Source organism: Chaetodon trifascialis, chromosome 17 (genome assembly GCF_039877785.1).
Source record: "Chaetodon trifascialis isolate fChaTrf1 chromosome 17, fChaTrf1.hap1, whole genome shotgun sequence".
Lineage (NCBI taxonomy): Eukaryota > Metazoa > Chordata > Actinopteri > Chaetodontiformes > Chaetodontidae > Chaetodon > Chaetodon trifascialis.
Genome location: NC_092072.1, coordinates 21,263,156 through 21,279,832, shown reverse-complemented (window position 1 = coordinate 21,279,832; position 16,677 = coordinate 21,263,156). Strand labels below are relative to the sequence as shown.

General features: G+C 42.1%; 1 protein-coding gene across 1 annotated transcript in view; it reads right to left on the bottom strand.

Annotated features, from left to right (window-relative positions):
- Positions 1 to 928: 928 nt before the first annotated feature.
- LOC139345424 (ubiquitin-conjugating enzyme E2 E2-like) overlaps positions 929 to 16,677 on the bottom strand; it is a 68,429-nt gene continuing 52,680 nt past the window's right edge. Inside the window, exons 4-6 of the mRNA XM_070983990.1 lie at positions 14,785 to 14,917; positions 8,494 to 8,641; positions 929 to 1,699 (exon numbers count right to left, since the gene is read on the bottom strand). Of these exons, the coding sequence (XP_070840091.1) occupies positions 1,602 to 1,699; positions 8,494 to 8,641; positions 14,785 to 14,917 (379 nt within the window). The 3' untranslated portion in view covers positions 929 to 1,601. The remainder of the gene's footprint in view (positions 1,700 to 8,493; positions 8,642 to 14,784; positions 14,918 to 16,677) is intronic.

Genomic DNA, 16,677 nt, shown 5'->3' with positions numbered 1-16,677 from the left:
TGAATCTGGTGCTGGACGTCCAAGAATACACAAAGCAGCTCAGGTCAAGGTGCACTTTAGTGTGTGAGAAACATAATCTAAGGACAGAAAAGTCAGTCCACTTGTACTTTTTTGTGCTCCATTTAAAGTATGTTTGATGTATACTTTGAGAGTGTACTTCTAAACAGATGCCATTAAGCTTTACTTAAAAATGAATATACTAATTCTGCAATACTTAAAGTGGTATTTCAGAGTACTTATAAAAAATGCTGTAAGTGTATCATACATGCAGTATGCTTTTAAAAAGTACAATAAATTACAATATATTTTTAACAGTAATAAAGTGTACTTATGACAAGTACTTAAAAGGTGGACTTCAATTTCACTTCATTTGATGTATATTTCCAACACATTGGTGATATAATACAATTGTACTGCAAGTGTGCTTTGAATGCTCATGAATCCTGATTTTCAAGTTAGTCAAAGGTTGTGCCAATTTAGCAACTATTTACACTTCAAGTATACTCAGGTATTACTCAAGTGGTACTCAAGGACTACTTGAGTACCACTTGAACATACTTGAAGGCGACAAAAACAGTACAACGTGTACTTAGTATGTTCTTCAAAAAGTATAACTGAAGTATAATATTTTTTCCTCCTGGCAGCTGGTGGCTTTCTAACTCAGTGCTGTATACAGTATGTACTGTATGTCTACCTAGTATTAATTTCAAGTTTCCGGAGTACGAACATGAAAAAACGTAGTAAAATGTCACACTGACACATTTTTTCGAGTGAGATGGTAGAAGTTAAGCGCTTCCCATCTCATCTCTACTCTCTGTGGTGAGCCTGTGTCATTTCTGACAGGAAGTGGTCAGAGAGATGAGCCTGCATGTACACACACTGTAATCACACACACTCATATTAAAGCACGAGACTGAGGCAGGGTCTGTCACATTACAGCCAGTGTTTAATTGAGTATTCAATGAGTATGTATTCTCACAAGGCATTAAATGTACAGCAAACTACCACTATCGTCATACATGGTGATGGGCTCACTCCATGCCAGAACTCTGCCGGGACAGAAGTAATACCATGACTACATGTCCACTGCATGAACACATATCCTGATGCCATGCACTAATATTGACCATGAGCTGTAGAACCACTGAAAGAAAGCAAACTAAATGCACTCACTCAGTATGATCATTTTTACATGAAACCATCACATGAAACGGGAATAATACACGCACACTTTTAGATAGAGAAGATGACGAGGGTGGCGACAATGTTATAAACAATGCAATAACAATAAGAACAACAACGACAAGAACAAGAACAGTATTAAAGCTTTTCATGACCATATCAACATTCAGTGTATTGGAAAATACAATCCCAATAGACTCTTTGTATAAAAAAGAAGCTTTTCAAGTCAGCATGGAACAAATAACAGTTCATTTCTCTGGGGTGGGGGCAGGGTGGATGACAGGAGCGGGTGTGCTTCCATAGATTTCGGAGGAGGGGAAGTGTGTGTGTGTGTGTGTGTGTGTGTGTGTGTGTGTGTGTGTGTGTGTGTGTGTGTGTGTGTTGGGCAGGGTGAGGGGTCCTGGACGTGTCGTGCTGCTCTATGTGGCGTAGCGTTTGGTCCACTGTTTGGCTATCCTGTCGTGCTCAGCTCTGTTGGTCAGGTACTGTGTGGCAATGCTTCCAACCAGAGGGTCGGCTGTAACACAAGAGGAGTGACTCAGTCAGACGCAGTGCAACAAACATCGGAAACAAAGCAGTTCTTCAGTGTTTAGTGGAGTGTCCAGCCTTTTGTTTAAAGTCAGATCTGGACCAATCAGTGCCGTCTACAGCACCTCCAATATGGTGGATAGACACGGTTTCTGAAATAGCTGTTATTGTGAAATTTGCTCTCCTTGTCTGAAATATGAATGCAACTATTAATCTTACTTGGTTAAGAATAAAATCAACTTCAATCAATCGTTTTGTCTTTAAAGCAGCAACAACACAGTGAAAAAAGCTGTAAACACAACAGTGACATCATCACCTTCATCAGTGAAGATGTGTTAGTGAATATATTAGCATACAATGGCTCAGTTACACATTCAGCAGATATGAAACAGCATTAACAGTTATTTGGTGATGCGTTTGTGTCCGCCTGACGAATTCAAGTTCAACATTCACCCTCCTTTTTGCTTTCCTTTTTGTTTTGGTCTCCACCAACTGCTGAGAAAAAATAAAAGATCTGGCCCTTTTGCTGCTAAAGTTCCACTTTGTCTCTCTGTGGTTTGGTGCTGAGCAGGTACTGTGGTGCACGGTGGGTTTAACAGATTTTAATCCTTAGATGATCTGAGAGGTCTTCAAATTACTTATTTTACCTTAGCAAAAAGTGTTGTCAATGAATTTTCTTTTAATCAATGGATTCAATATTAATCTTAATTTCAACTGACTGAATGCTGCAAATTAAGATTAGATAAATCAGTTAATCCCACAGAGTGAACATTTGTAGTGTTACTACAGCAGAGAGCAGCAGAGGGGATACCATTAAGAAGCATCAATAACCAAAAAAACACACAAGGTGCATAGGTAAACAATACAATACACAGACCAAGGCAATGGTTGAGTTCATTAGTGCACATAGGGAGTATTAATACTGCACAGTTTGGTGTACACTGACTGCACGAGTCAGTTGGTCAGTTCCTGTGTGTGTGGTCTACTGGGAGCAGTGCTGATTGTAAATTACACACAACTTTAAAAACATGTTATAACCTCTATCCTGAGTTGCTTAGCGTTAGTGTTTAGTGTTACAATGACAGTCTAAAGGTTGATTCACAATCTTTTTCAAGAGTCAAAGCCCGAGCAAACAACCAAATTTCATCTTAAAAATCATCTTAAAGGGAACTTTTTATATGGGATATGGTAGCACGTCGTTAGAGATATCAAAACCATGTTAATTATAAGAATAGACTGTCCAAAATGCTGACGGTTGCAAGTGCAGCTGTTGATTATTGCCATTACTGACTGGTCTGCCGATGGTTTTCTCCATTAACTGTTTCCATACAATGTCAAAAACAGTGAAAAGTTTCCATCACAAAAATGCCAAAGCCAAAATTCCAAACTTAAACACATTTAGTTTGTGACCGTGTGAGATGTATAAAAGCTGTGAATCCTCCAAACTGAGCAGCAGGAACCAGCATTTCTTGTTGGCATTCTTGCTTGGAAAACAAAAAGCTGTCAGTCGCCTCATTGATAAACAACAAATCATCTCAGCTCCAGTTGATAGTTGGCTGCATTAACAGTTAAGATTTAAACCTTTTACATTCTGGACATGCATTGGCTACACTTGAGCTGATCTGAGTCATGAAATGACTCCTGAAGCCTGCAACAGACACTTCAACAGAGGAGTCGTACAGATTCAGCTCCACATCATGGCAGGCTGTTAGATTTCAATATTCTTGTAGACAAGCAGAAACTTTGGCCAAAATGATGCACGGGAAATTTCCTGAAAAATAGTTTTCATGATCCTGAACCTTGTCCTGGCCACACGATAATGTAAACATCTCACACCTTCATGGACAGATTTCCTGAGGCAAAACATAATCGCAGCAACAGCCTTCAAAAATCCACATCTGTGATATTTTATTTATCAGGACATCCAGCATGTTTGCATAAACAGCCACACGGTGCTGTCAGACACCCAATTACCTGACGCAGCCTATCACGGTCTGAAGTGGTGCACAAACCTGCAGCCAACCACTACGGCTCATCAGCATGCATGGGAATTTTATTACAACCAGTGGAAACCACAGGAAAGCCATAAGTCAAACGAATGGAGCTCTATCTTTCCTGTGGTCTGAAGTGAGGCTTGTATCGTATGACGTATGCCGCGGCCGGCACTTTTATCGACGGTGCAGTAAAACGTGCGTGCTGCTGTAAATCAGAGGCGATCGTAGTGGGCTCTGGCAGCAGCTGTGCTGTCCTGTCTGTTGGTACACCACGCACGCCCGGTCGGTCAGCGGCTACCATTGATTGTGCTGATGCTCGACTCGTTGTGCTGCCGGTCAGTTTCTCAGCGAGGTGACAGAGAGAAAAGCAAATTCCCAGAGTCTCACATTCACTCTGCTGGCTTCAGACCGTCTCCTGCGGGGATCGGCCTGCTGACCGAGCAGTGTGACGAGCTTGGCTGAGCAAGCAGCACAAACACCCCTCCGCATTAATCCCTGCTAGGGTTTCAATGATGGGGGGCTTTACAGGCTTGGAACCATATTTCTGGATGGATGGATCCGTACACATCACAGGATTGTGGCTTGAAGCTGGAGGCATGTGACCTCTTCAGTGACAGCCTGAACTGAAGACAGAAGTCCTGCCGGAGCTGTTTGTTGGGGAAACCTCATGAATGAGTAAGTTTGCTGAATCATCATTTCAATGACTGCATGTTATTCTTCATCCTTTGACCAATTTGTGCTTTGAAGGCTAAAACAAAGACTGCAATTTTTGAATTCTTCACACAACTACTTGAACAGCATTTGAGCAATGATCCGCTCATAATGACTGGCTTTTCAATCCAGCTTCAAGAGTGGTCATTTGGAACAACTACCTTTTGACCTGAACGACGACTGAGCGACGCTTCGTACTTTGTCAATGTTTAACACTGGAGATAGCTTTGCACACTGAGTCTAACTGAAAAACTGAGAAAGGTTCAGCTTTACACAGATGTCATCTGACATGCAGGACTAACAACCTGGAGACAGCTAATCACACTTGGATTCCCTGCTGACACTGGAGCAGCTTGTTTTTGTCTACTGCACACGTAAATGAAGTTCAAACAAAAAGGGAGAAAAGCTGATTGTCATGTTCAATGGCTCCTCCATTCTCTATGATGTACAGGAACTTTAATAAGCTACCAGGACTGGAACAAGAAAAAACACATGGGGGCACATCGCTCAGAAAATAAAGTGCTTTGTCATGTGCCAGAATGGCAAGCCGACAATAGAACCGCCCAGGTGAAGTATGGAGTATGTAAATCCATGGTCAATGAAAATACCCCCAGAGGCTTAGACTGCCTTTGAATCCGTATGAACGAGATGTTACACCATCATGCTCAAACTCACTTGAAACCCTGAGGTCTTCACAGAGATTGTACGAAAGCAGCAAGGCACCAGGGTCAGATGATGATGAGGCATAATAGTGGAACCAATCATAAGAGCAGATTACACTGTTTGAGTGATTCGATGGTACATTCAGCCCTATTTGTTTCCTATTATCAGTTGTACAGAGGGCACACAGGAGTTGCACTAGCCGAGGACATAAACTGCTTTTATCTCACATATTCTGTTATCAATCCGGATTGTAAAGCCTTCCTTTAAGGCAGGGTGAGGCATGTGTTATTACATGTTTGACAAACTGACACCCCGGAAGCTACTGAGGGGAAGAAGCAGACACCTTTATTATAAAAGACTGGCCGAATATCAGCATATATCAGCCAGATATATGATGTGGCCCAGACAGCTGCAGCAGAAATCAGTGAGGAGGAATCCCTCTGGCTTTGTTAAAAATTTAAGATTACTTTTTGGACGTTCCACAGAGGACGAGACAGGAAAAGGCAGGGAGGCAAAGGGATGACATTCGACAGAGGCCCCAGGCTGGATTTGAGTCCTAGATATGCTCTGACATGGCATGTGGCTTAGTCCCAATGAGCCACCAGGATGCCCCAGGTAGAAATCTGCTTGTGGGGCGTGATACAGGGTTCAGTGTGGCATGACGGCAGGGACGGCAGCCCTGGGAGGGTTGATTAACTGTCATTCCATCCTCTTCCCCCGCTTTAATGAGCCGCATGCCAATGATCTCCGCCTCCACGGAAAAGAAAATCTTCCGATGGAAGGCGGTGGAGAGGGAAGGAGAGATATTTTTAGGATATTTCAGATCCAGGGCCCACATTCAGCACTTGAGGCTGGGTTTAAAAAACTTAGGCAAGTGGTGAGAAGTGCAGAGAGCGGACTGAATTTGATGAAGCAAGAGGCAGAAAGAGGGATAGAAAGTGCGTGGGTAACAGGGAGGAGGGGTGACGGCGGGGACGGGGCGTCGATCGAGTCTCTTTTGTGTCGCACTTTAAAGGAATCGGCTCATTTCATCTCGCCAACATCTGAAAATGTCGAGGAGGAGGAGGAGGAGGAGGAGGAGGAGAGGAAAAGCTATTCTCATTTTCGCCCACGGAGGGAGAATCTCCGCTGCCAGGTTTATGAAAGAGCAATCCCCGCAGTGAGGACACAAGCCATCATCACAGCCCCCCTCCCCCTTTCCTGCTGCCATCTCATTCTCCACAAGTCACATCTGAAATCACCTGTCATTCTTCTGCCCTTTTAAGTCCTCTTTCCCTTCCTTTCTTGGTCTGGCACATTTCTCCCAGTTCACTCTGAACCATATTGCTGTGATATTGAACAGATTTTTACAACAGATGCTTTTACCACCTCTGCTTGCTCAATTCAATACTTTGTACCAACACACGTTAACTGAATTGGTAACTGAGGACCAGTTGAACAAGGAAACAACCGGTTTAACTGGTCCATAAAAGACACATTGAATTCCCCGTTCCTATCATGCCTTTGCTCTGCTAATGGATTTAATTAGCTTTAAAAATGTTGACATCTTCTCTTTGAATGGTGTCAGCTGTTTATAGAGTTGTGTTTAGCCAGCCAGTCCTGGTTAAATATCGATTAATCTGCAATGACGGGAGCAGGAATACCCTGGCCAACTGTTTGATACAATACTGTAAGAGGATGCATGCAAATGTGTGAAAATGCTCCAATCATTTTTCTGCTTCTCACGCTCACAATGGCAAAGCATTCACACTGAGACAGCAATGGTTAATGGAGAGGAGAGTGTTATCTACTGCTTTGAAAAGGCCTCGGTGTGAGGCAGTGCTAACAGTGTTTGCAACAGCACAAACACACAAGCAGAGGCTGTCTGGAAGTGTGAGCTGGTATCCCCATTTGTAAAATTCAATGCATCAGCACCACAAAGACTGTCTGATGACACATTGTACGACCTTTGAAGCAGACACAGGCCCTCCACTTGATCTGTGTGGTATTCCATAAATTTCAGACATGCATCAGCTTCATCACCTACATGTGCTGGCAACGTTACATGTAGGTCTCATGTTTTAATAAGCCCCTGTGTCACGTGTCCATGAAACTCACTAATTATTTTACAGTATCGGACCGAGCCTGGATTTTTGGGGCTGATACTGAAGCCATTATTTGAGAATTTAAAAATATCATGATGATAAAGTTTCTGTGAATGGATTCTGGTGTCCTTGGTGAGAGGAATGGAACAGCTGTTTCTGGTTAAACAAAAAGGATCTTACTCTTTGACAAAAAGCTCTGCCTCTGCAGGGATCCTCCATAATGTCAGACACTTACAATAACAATCTGAGCCTGTGGCAAAAACAAACACTTTCAGTGGACGAACACTGACGGTGCACAGACGCCTGGAGGGATTCAATTGCAGCGTGTTTGGTGACTGACGGCTGCAGCACTGCAACAATTTGAAAAATGATTTCCTCCGTTCACCACTTAGGCACAAAAACATGGTAAAATAGGGTCCTTAATCACAGATTAATATTTGACCAGAATTCCTCCCATTTGTCTGGGACATTGAAATCTTCCAAGATCAAACTGATATAAGCGAATAATTCCACAACATGGTACAGGACATTATTTTATTGGGTTATTTTGTAATGTGTAGGTATGCAGATCTTTTAAAAGATGTTTACGTTGAAACAATATACAAGCAGTATGTCTCTTGTATTGTTTCGCCTTCTTTATAGCCCTCAAACATGTCTTTGGAATTTTTCAACATATGTGCCAACTCCGATATAAAGGCTATAAGCTAATAAGTGCCAATATGTCAACCCAGCTGATTAACACTTCACATTAAAGGCTACAGTACCTCATGGGTTTAAAACACTGCTTTTCAGCCCAATGTTCACTATTTAAATGAATAAAGAAGCAGCCCCATCGTACCGACTGCTTACAGTATGAATAATCAGCAAACAATTCACACACTGCATGCAGGGTCACAACCTAACATCCTTTAAAACTGCACTTGGACACTGGCACACTGTGTGAAATAGGTGGCAAAAATCCAAAGCTACCAAATCTCATGAGCATTTTCGGCTCTTTCTGTAATGATCCATTATTCACGTCTGAATAAATCCATTATGGAACATTCATGGAATGGACACCCTTTTCTGAAATCCCAGAGGCTGTTTCTTCAACAGATAGAGCAATGTTACCGGTCCTGTTTGAAAAGCAGCAGTGCATCACAGGAACATGGCTGCCTGTCCTCTCACACGACTGCTGCTGCTGTGCTACAAAGAGCATGACTCAAGCCTCAAAGTGACACACTTCTATGTACATTATCCACACAGAATGGACACGTCAGTCAACCTGTCACAGCGAAAATTAGGGGGAGATATGTCAAGGAGAAGTGTGTGTGTGCATGTGTGTGTCTCACCAGGGTTGCAGTCAGTGAGCAGAGAGCAGATGGACAGTAGGACCTTGGAGATGGTGAGGGCAGGACTCCAGTTGTCCTTCAGGATGTCCAGACAGATCACCCCCTGACTGTTGATGTTGCAGTGGTAGATCCTCGTACGGAACGTCACCTGGACACGGACAATCAGACGGTTAGATCAATATTGATTTCCAGAAGACAGCCATAATCATTTTGGTTTCAAGTTGCATGACCATGGCGTCTTAATAAAGGATTGTTATTTGAACAGCTACGCTCCTCTGTGAGTCATTTGATCCATTGTCCATATAAAAATATTGATTACATATTGTAGCTTTAAATCTGGTGGAGGATGAGGCCACTAAACATTATGACAGTCATGGCATTAATGTGACGATTGTATATGACAGTCACTTCCAGCTCTTGTAAGACCACAAACAGTTTTCCCTCACGAATGATCAAAACAATCAATTCATTAGCAAACATAGACTTTCTGTCGACTGACTAATCAATTCATTGTTTCAGGAAAGGATAGAAGCAAAGACACAAAGCCTTTCATGCTGCCTGTGAAAAAATCATGTGCATTCTGATTGATTTCCAAGGTTCAAACGGGACTGTAATGGATGTCTGCCAGTATACTAATGCATTAATAAACAGCTACCTTATCTCAACTCCATCTGAACACCTGAAGGCTATTCTCCATTAATGCACAGGTCAATACAGTGGAAGAGGATCACTGAAAAAGGCTGCAGACTGAAAAACTGCTGCTGCTGTATCTGAGTCTATACAGTGTGAAGGTGATATTGACAGTCCCCGTGGATCTGACTCAGTCAACTATGAAGTGAGGACAGCAGAGCCAAACGTCAGCACAAGGAGCACAACATCATTAAGGAATGACCTATGACCCCTCTGCTACCTTTAAGACCAAGGCTGCTGACCAGGACAGGTAGTCCAGGCATGCGTGTGCTCTGTGTCGCCTTTCTGCTTGCTTTGACTGCAGCTTGCCCTTGTTTATTTCCTTCCCTTCCTCCCTCTTTTATCCTCTCATTAAGTCTCCATTCCTCCCTTCACATCTCCTTCTTATGAGAAATAAACAACCCTTGTGTGCGAGCCCAGTCCTCCCTTCCTTGCATTCCACGCTGATATTACTGAGACAGAGACATACACAGGACGCTTTTCATAACATGAAGGGATTTCGGGAGATGTGACATGAAAAGGCAGACACACGGTGATTAATGGTGATTGGTTGAGGGCAGGTCTCACGCTTGACTTGCTCCTCTTCTGTTCTGATACCTCTGCTGAGATGGGTTAGCAGTGGCAGGCTAATGCTGGCAGCCCAGCAGCCATGAAAAAGATCCTTGGCCAGCCTGTGTGGTCTCATTAACAGCCTGTAATCCCATCATGGCTGATGGTAATAGATTATGATGCTGCCTCTGTGTAACAAAAGCTATGGGCCTAATCCTACATCCCCTCTGTATTATGGATTCATCCCTCAGCCTCTAAAGCCAACCTCTACATCCTCATTTTGTATGCCAACAACTCTCATTCTGATCAACACGTTTATGTACAATATGTCTTTCTACAAATACCTCAATATGAATATCTAAAGCAAATGTCACGTCAGTCCATTTCAAGATATTTTGTTAGAGGTGGAACCAATTTGGACTAAGGGAAATGCTAGAGATGAAAGGGTCTCTTCCTCTGGGGAGCAGTTACAGTAAATCTAATCTAAAGTCACTAAAGTCATTTTAAAGTCACCTTTTCATGAATATCCACAATAAAATATTTTGTCAATCTGGCCAGTTGTTGTCATAATATCTTAATTTGGATCAGCGTTTTAAATGGACTGACCAACATCTCAGTTTCTAAAGCTACATTATTGAGTTGAGGCAAACTATTGCCCATCTGTATGTCCAGCAGACACAAATCAACAGCATCACTCCTTTAGTTGTCATATCGCCCAACCCTAGGGTCATTCAAGTCCTTCCACATGTGAACATGCCACATTTGGCTAAGCTGTTCCCTCAGTTCTGCTCATTTACAATGTCCACATTTAACATTTTGGGAAATGGAACTGATTGATAGCTTCATGAGAAGGCATCCATCATGACATATCTTAAATGAGACGAATAGAGCGGTTTGGTTTAAAGGAGGGAATGCCCTGAATGGCTGATCACCCGAAAGTCTAAGCTTCATTTTATGGCACTTCATGGCGCATTAAACAGTCGATTTCACAAGTTTGAAAATGAGAATGGCATTGTGCTGAGGAAGATAAAGTGTGCGGTGGAATTTAGTTTAAAGCCATGAGGAAATTAGAGTTGATAGAGGGGGATAACGTTAGACAGTTAGACTCTAATCTCCCAGCCCGTCATTGGCAGCTCTGCTCAACAGGTCCTGGAATAGACTACCGCTGGATCAAAATACAAATGCTGAGGCATGTCCTTGCCACCCTCAACCTCTATCTAAGAGTATCAGTGTCAGCCTTAACTGGCATTATCATCCTAACATTAGTGAGTGAGCCAGTGTAGTGAGCAGCTGCAGCTGTTGGATTGGTGGCTGTGAGCCGGTGAGCTGCTAGATGGCACAGCTCACAGCCAGACTGGAAAAACACGGCAGCAGGAGGCCAAGACTTCATTCGAGCTCCATGTCTCCCTCAGCATGGACTGCCAGGATGGAGGCAGTTTTAGCTGCTCAGGGTAGAATGATCTCTTTGGGAGTTCTGTTTTGCACCAGGCTGCAGATCAAATACTCAAGGCTATAACAAAATTCACAATCAATTGGATCTGTTGTAAAATGTTTCCAGCATGAAATGGCCCATCAATCCACATCAAATCCACAGTAGTTGAGGTTTTATTCAGTCTACAGTTGTAGGAAGCGAAGTCACTCTGTTTATCAGAGTTATGGATGCTGGTGCCAATAGAACAGATACATGAACTAACACTAAGCTCCTTTATACCTTTATACCTATACCAACAAGGAACTGAAATGTTTCTCTGCAAACTTGAATGTGTCAGTGTTATGATAAACATGTGTGCCTCCCTTTAGTGACTCACAGCCAACCTTATCATTTGCTTAAATTATCATTGTGGATGCAGTATGATAGGCTGCATGGGAGACATGGGCCAACCTGTTACCAAAGCATCAGGAGGTCAATCACACAAGTTTGTGTCTTTTTCATGATTTCTTTTTTTTCCAAGCAAAACTGTGAAAGGGATTTCTGAATTTTTATACACAGCCCACGTTTATGTTTTCTACCACAAAATGTATTTGATAGATGTAGGGCTGGGTCATTGTGTAATTACTGTTTTGATACCAATCAAAATGTGTCCTGTACCTCCAAGCATTCAAAGGAATACTGAAAGTTGTTTTGTCTGATCAGTAATCTTGTTGATCAGACAGTTGCTGATTTTTACAAAAACTGGCAAAATACTTGCGTGACTGCTTTTGTTTAGAGCACACTTAACATTTAAAATGTTTAGGTAGGTAGGTAGGACAATGAGTGAAGACTGTGTGGTCAAATTACAGTTTCCAAGGTGAAGAATGAGCCTTGACTCCCAATGAAGAAAGTACCACTTTGCTGGTAACTCAGGTACTGTGGTGGTAACAATGTTGAACATTTTCTAATAAATACTCAGCCCTTGTATTGTTTGAAAGGTGTTTAAAACCAGTGCTGATATAGAACCTGAATTTCAGAAAAATGATACTTTTTTCAATAGGTCAAACTGATGTATATATATACACATTAAAAAAATAACTGTAAAAACAACGGCCTATATTCGCAAAATAAGCCAAACCTCTACATGCATCAGTGTTAAATTGTGTCTTAATATAAACCAGCCACACAAAATCTTTACTCAAATAGCCTAACATTCCCAAAATTATGATTTAGATAAGGCATAGAAATATGAATAAGTAAAAATAGGTCTGCAGCCAAAGATTTTAGAAGTTTGATACCCAGATCTACCAAGTACAGTTCAGCAGGCCATTTTCAGCAGTTTATGTCACATACAGTCCTCATTATGATAAGAGGTGTTAAAAATAGGGCACGACTGTCCCTTAAAAGAAGGTAGTCACAGAAAAAAATCTGTTTTTGTCTCTTTGGTGCCTGTTCCAGTTTAATTGGTTTCAAGCATCTGTTTTTCTGCAGGTTAAATCACTTCCTGGAACTGAACCAAAAAACACAAACAAAACATCTCCACAACTACTGGACAGACTACCCTGAGGTCTTCAGTGAATATTCATGTTTCCTACACTGTGATCCATAAAGACCGTTTTTGAACACCACAGTCTTATTAAAAATTTTTCCCTTTGACCACAACTCAAAGATATTTTAAAAATGACGGCTTGATTTTTGTTTAATTTGCTGTGCCTGGAGGGTGAATCCTAATATTTGTGGTGACCATCTTTATCCTCAGAATGATCTTTGCATACAATGTATTACATAATGCAAATTCTGTACTATTGCTGCCCAACGACTTTCACTTCTCAACCATGCACCAAAGCAAACCAAATCCCTCTCAATGCTGAATGGTCCATATTTAAAGAGGGTAAATATGGTAGATACCCAAAATTATTTTCCTGTTTACTTTTTTCCATTTGTTTTTACAACACATGTCTCTAAATATCAGACAGAGGTTAGCAAGTGAGTATTTCCAGACTTGAAACCAAAACCCAGGGCAAAATCACAAGCACGACTCAAACTGAGGGAGGTTGCAACCGCTGTCAGCCAGTCTGCTGTGTAAATACTGACACACACTTGCATCAGCAGAACACACGCATATCCCACAAACCCACAGCCTGACTGGAGGGAAGCCAAATTCTTGCAGCATGCATATCAGAAGGGGACACGACAAGAAACAGTTGAAGGATAAGGCTGGTGATAAGGAGGGAAATGTTTAACCCGTCTGACCCATCCACGCATCAAAGGGTTAACAGTCAAAGGAAAGCCTTCCACGGTTTCTGTAAATGTGAAGCAGCACTAACAGCAAAATTAACTTTGAGTCTGTGATATTCTACATTTTCTCACTGTCAACAAACAGCACGTGCAGCCCAAAACTAACAATCAATGTCTCCAACCAACAAGAACTGTGTGTGCACCAAAGCCTGATATAGCTTCTTCTTCTGTGCCACAGTTTCACACACTATGAAAAACACAGCAATGAGCTGCATTGTTACACTGGGTGACAAGTTCCTTCATGAACATGAACACACACACACACACACACACACACACACACACACACACACACACACACACACACACACACACACACACACACAGAAAACGAACACTGGAGTTTATTTTGACTCAATTCCACATACACCTGCTTCCCCACATTCTCCAAATATGGATTCATCTGCACCTGAAAATAGTCCCCAAAAAATGCTGTTTTCTCCTGTTGGAGTAACATTTGTTAAAAACTACAGTGACCAGATGTTTTAGGAGATTACTGAGACTTTTTTGGGGGGAATATACATATATATATATAGGCACTGTTAACTTTTTAGATTTATTTTTTGTCTTAGTCTGTTTAAAACATGTATCAGTTTTAGTCATCTATTATTCAACTGAACTAAAAATGTAGTGGCCACATTTTCATCACACATTTTAATTTTAATTTTGTGTTTTAAGCCATCTTTGATATGAATTGTTACCATGGTTACAGGTGTTTTATCACAAGATTAGTAAAAAAAAAAAGCCTTGTTCACCTGTTTATACCAACCTATACAGAATACAAGACCGACTTTCTGCATTAAATACTGCTATTATTCTCTAACTTAGAATGGAGATGCCTCATTTCCTGATGTTTGTACTCACTAGACATTGTTAAAAGCTTCATGTGCTCGCAACTGCAGAACCATGATATCCTTTTAAAGCCTGCCTGGGTTTAGAGACAAACAGCTAAAATACTTGATTACACTGAAGTGATGCTCCTTAGCGAACACTTAGATAGATAGATAGATAGATAGATAGATAGATAGATAGATAGATAGATAGATAGATAGATAGATAGATAGATAGAACTGGTTATGTCAGCCAATATTACTGGCAGAAATGTTTTGAAAATAGTATAAAAAGTATAGGCCCATTATTTGCTTTCAGACCAGCTACAGTTCTCTGTGTTGCCGGCAGCCGTTATTTTGTCAATGTGCTGTAGGTGAAAAAGCTTTAAACAAGTCATTGCTGTTGGACAACGGCGTGAAAAGCTGACAGCCTGCTGGGACAATGGTGACATTGTTCAAAGCTCCGGGCGAAGGAGCATAGGCTGTGCTGCATAGCTGCAGGGCACCACTCACCTTGGGTGGCTTGAAGGGGTAGTCTGGTGTGAAGGCGATGTCCAGGAAAAACACTCCTCCCTCGTACACGGAGCCTGGGGGGCCCAGGATGGTCGACCTCCACTCATAGATGTTGTCTCCTTTAGGTCCAGCGCTGCATTTATGAAAATAAAGACCAGAAAAAAGAAAAGGGGAGAAATTTAATCTACCAGCAGGCGTTTCGAGAGGAAAATATAGTCTAATTGTCTAACTCAATTCTCTCTGCAGCAGCAAGGGAGTGAATAAATAAAGTGAGTGATTATCAGCTTTTAAATCAGCTGCACAAAGCTGTTATTTGAAGTTCTTATCCATTAGAAGATTAAGCCACATTGCTCCAGTATATATAACAAAGACTACATCTGTAAGCCAGAAAAATGAATATGATCAATGTCATGTGTAGAAATGATCTGTCTGGGATGCGCAAGCAAGCAAGAGACACACACCAACAAACCTACACGCACACACAACACACAAACAGGAAGGTGTTGAGCAGCAGCAGCAGCAGCAGCTCTGTTTCCTCACTGTTCATCAGCGCTTCACCGTTGGGCAGCTGGCTGCTGCAGAGCTCCATTGTTGTCTTGATTCTCAGCACACACACGTACACACACGTACACACACGTACACACACGTACACACACACACACACACACACACACACACACACACACACACACACACACACACACACACACACCCAGCTGCAAGAAGAGAGGCACTAATCCAATTCTATTTTCTATTGGAATTAGGCCAGATGCCCCTGTCGGTTTCTTGTATTACTTTTACTTTCATCATTTACACACAGAGAGAAAGCTAGAGAGAGAGGGGGGGGGGGCAGTAAGAGAGGGAGAAACGGGGGGGAGAGAAAGAGAGAGAGAGAGAGAGAGAGAGAGAGAGAGAGAGAGAGAGAGAGAGAGACAGGGGTGGGGGGTGGGGGGCATGTGTGAGGCACATAAATGTAAGATGAGAGTGTGAGTGGAGTTGTTCATGTGAAACAGCAGCCTGTTGTAAAGCACCGGGCCTCTGCAGACCTATTTCTTGTCAGCGTGTGTTTGGACACAGAGAGGAATTATGGGAGCAGGCTGGGGAGAGGATGCTGACATGTTCTCCTGGATGGATAAAAATAGTCCACAGAATGATAGTGCGCTGGGACCGATGGGGGACAAAGAGGGCCAATAAATCGCTCCGCTTGGCATGAGGAGATGGCCTGATATGACTCGGTGGAGAAATCTATTTTTGTGTGTTAAACTGATTTTTAAATTCCAATGGTTGTAGAGCGGCAATGTCTGATTAGCTTAAACCACAATATTGATCTTTCATTATTACGAGAGCTTCAAAGCATTTACAGACCATCTCTAAACTGCCTACTGTGTCCAAAATTGTGGAAAGAGTGGTTCTGAAACAGCTTGCTGGCAAGCAATCCATTTGAGAAATTTCAATCTGGCTTTCCGCAATTATCAAAATACTTAAATTTCTGAGACTGGCACTGCAGACCATAAATCATAACTGATAGGCTGAAACAGCGGTTGTCAGTGGTTCTGCTCAAGTTATCTGTCACAATTATAACTTTATTCCACACATCAAAAACATAACAAAGATAGGTTTTTACCATCTTAAGAATATAGCCAGAGTCCGCCCGTTTCTCTCTCAGGCCAGCACGAAGGTGCTGATGCATGCTTTTATTTCTTGTCGCTTAGATTATTGTAATGCCCTGCTCTCTGGTCTTCCCAAAAAGAGTACTTCAAATTTTCAACTACTACAGAACTCAGCCGCTCGCGTGCTGACGAGGACCAGAGGGCGGGAGCACATTACACCAGTTTTAAAATCGCTGCATTGGCTCCCCGTGCGTTTCAGGATAGATTTTAAGGTTCTTTTATT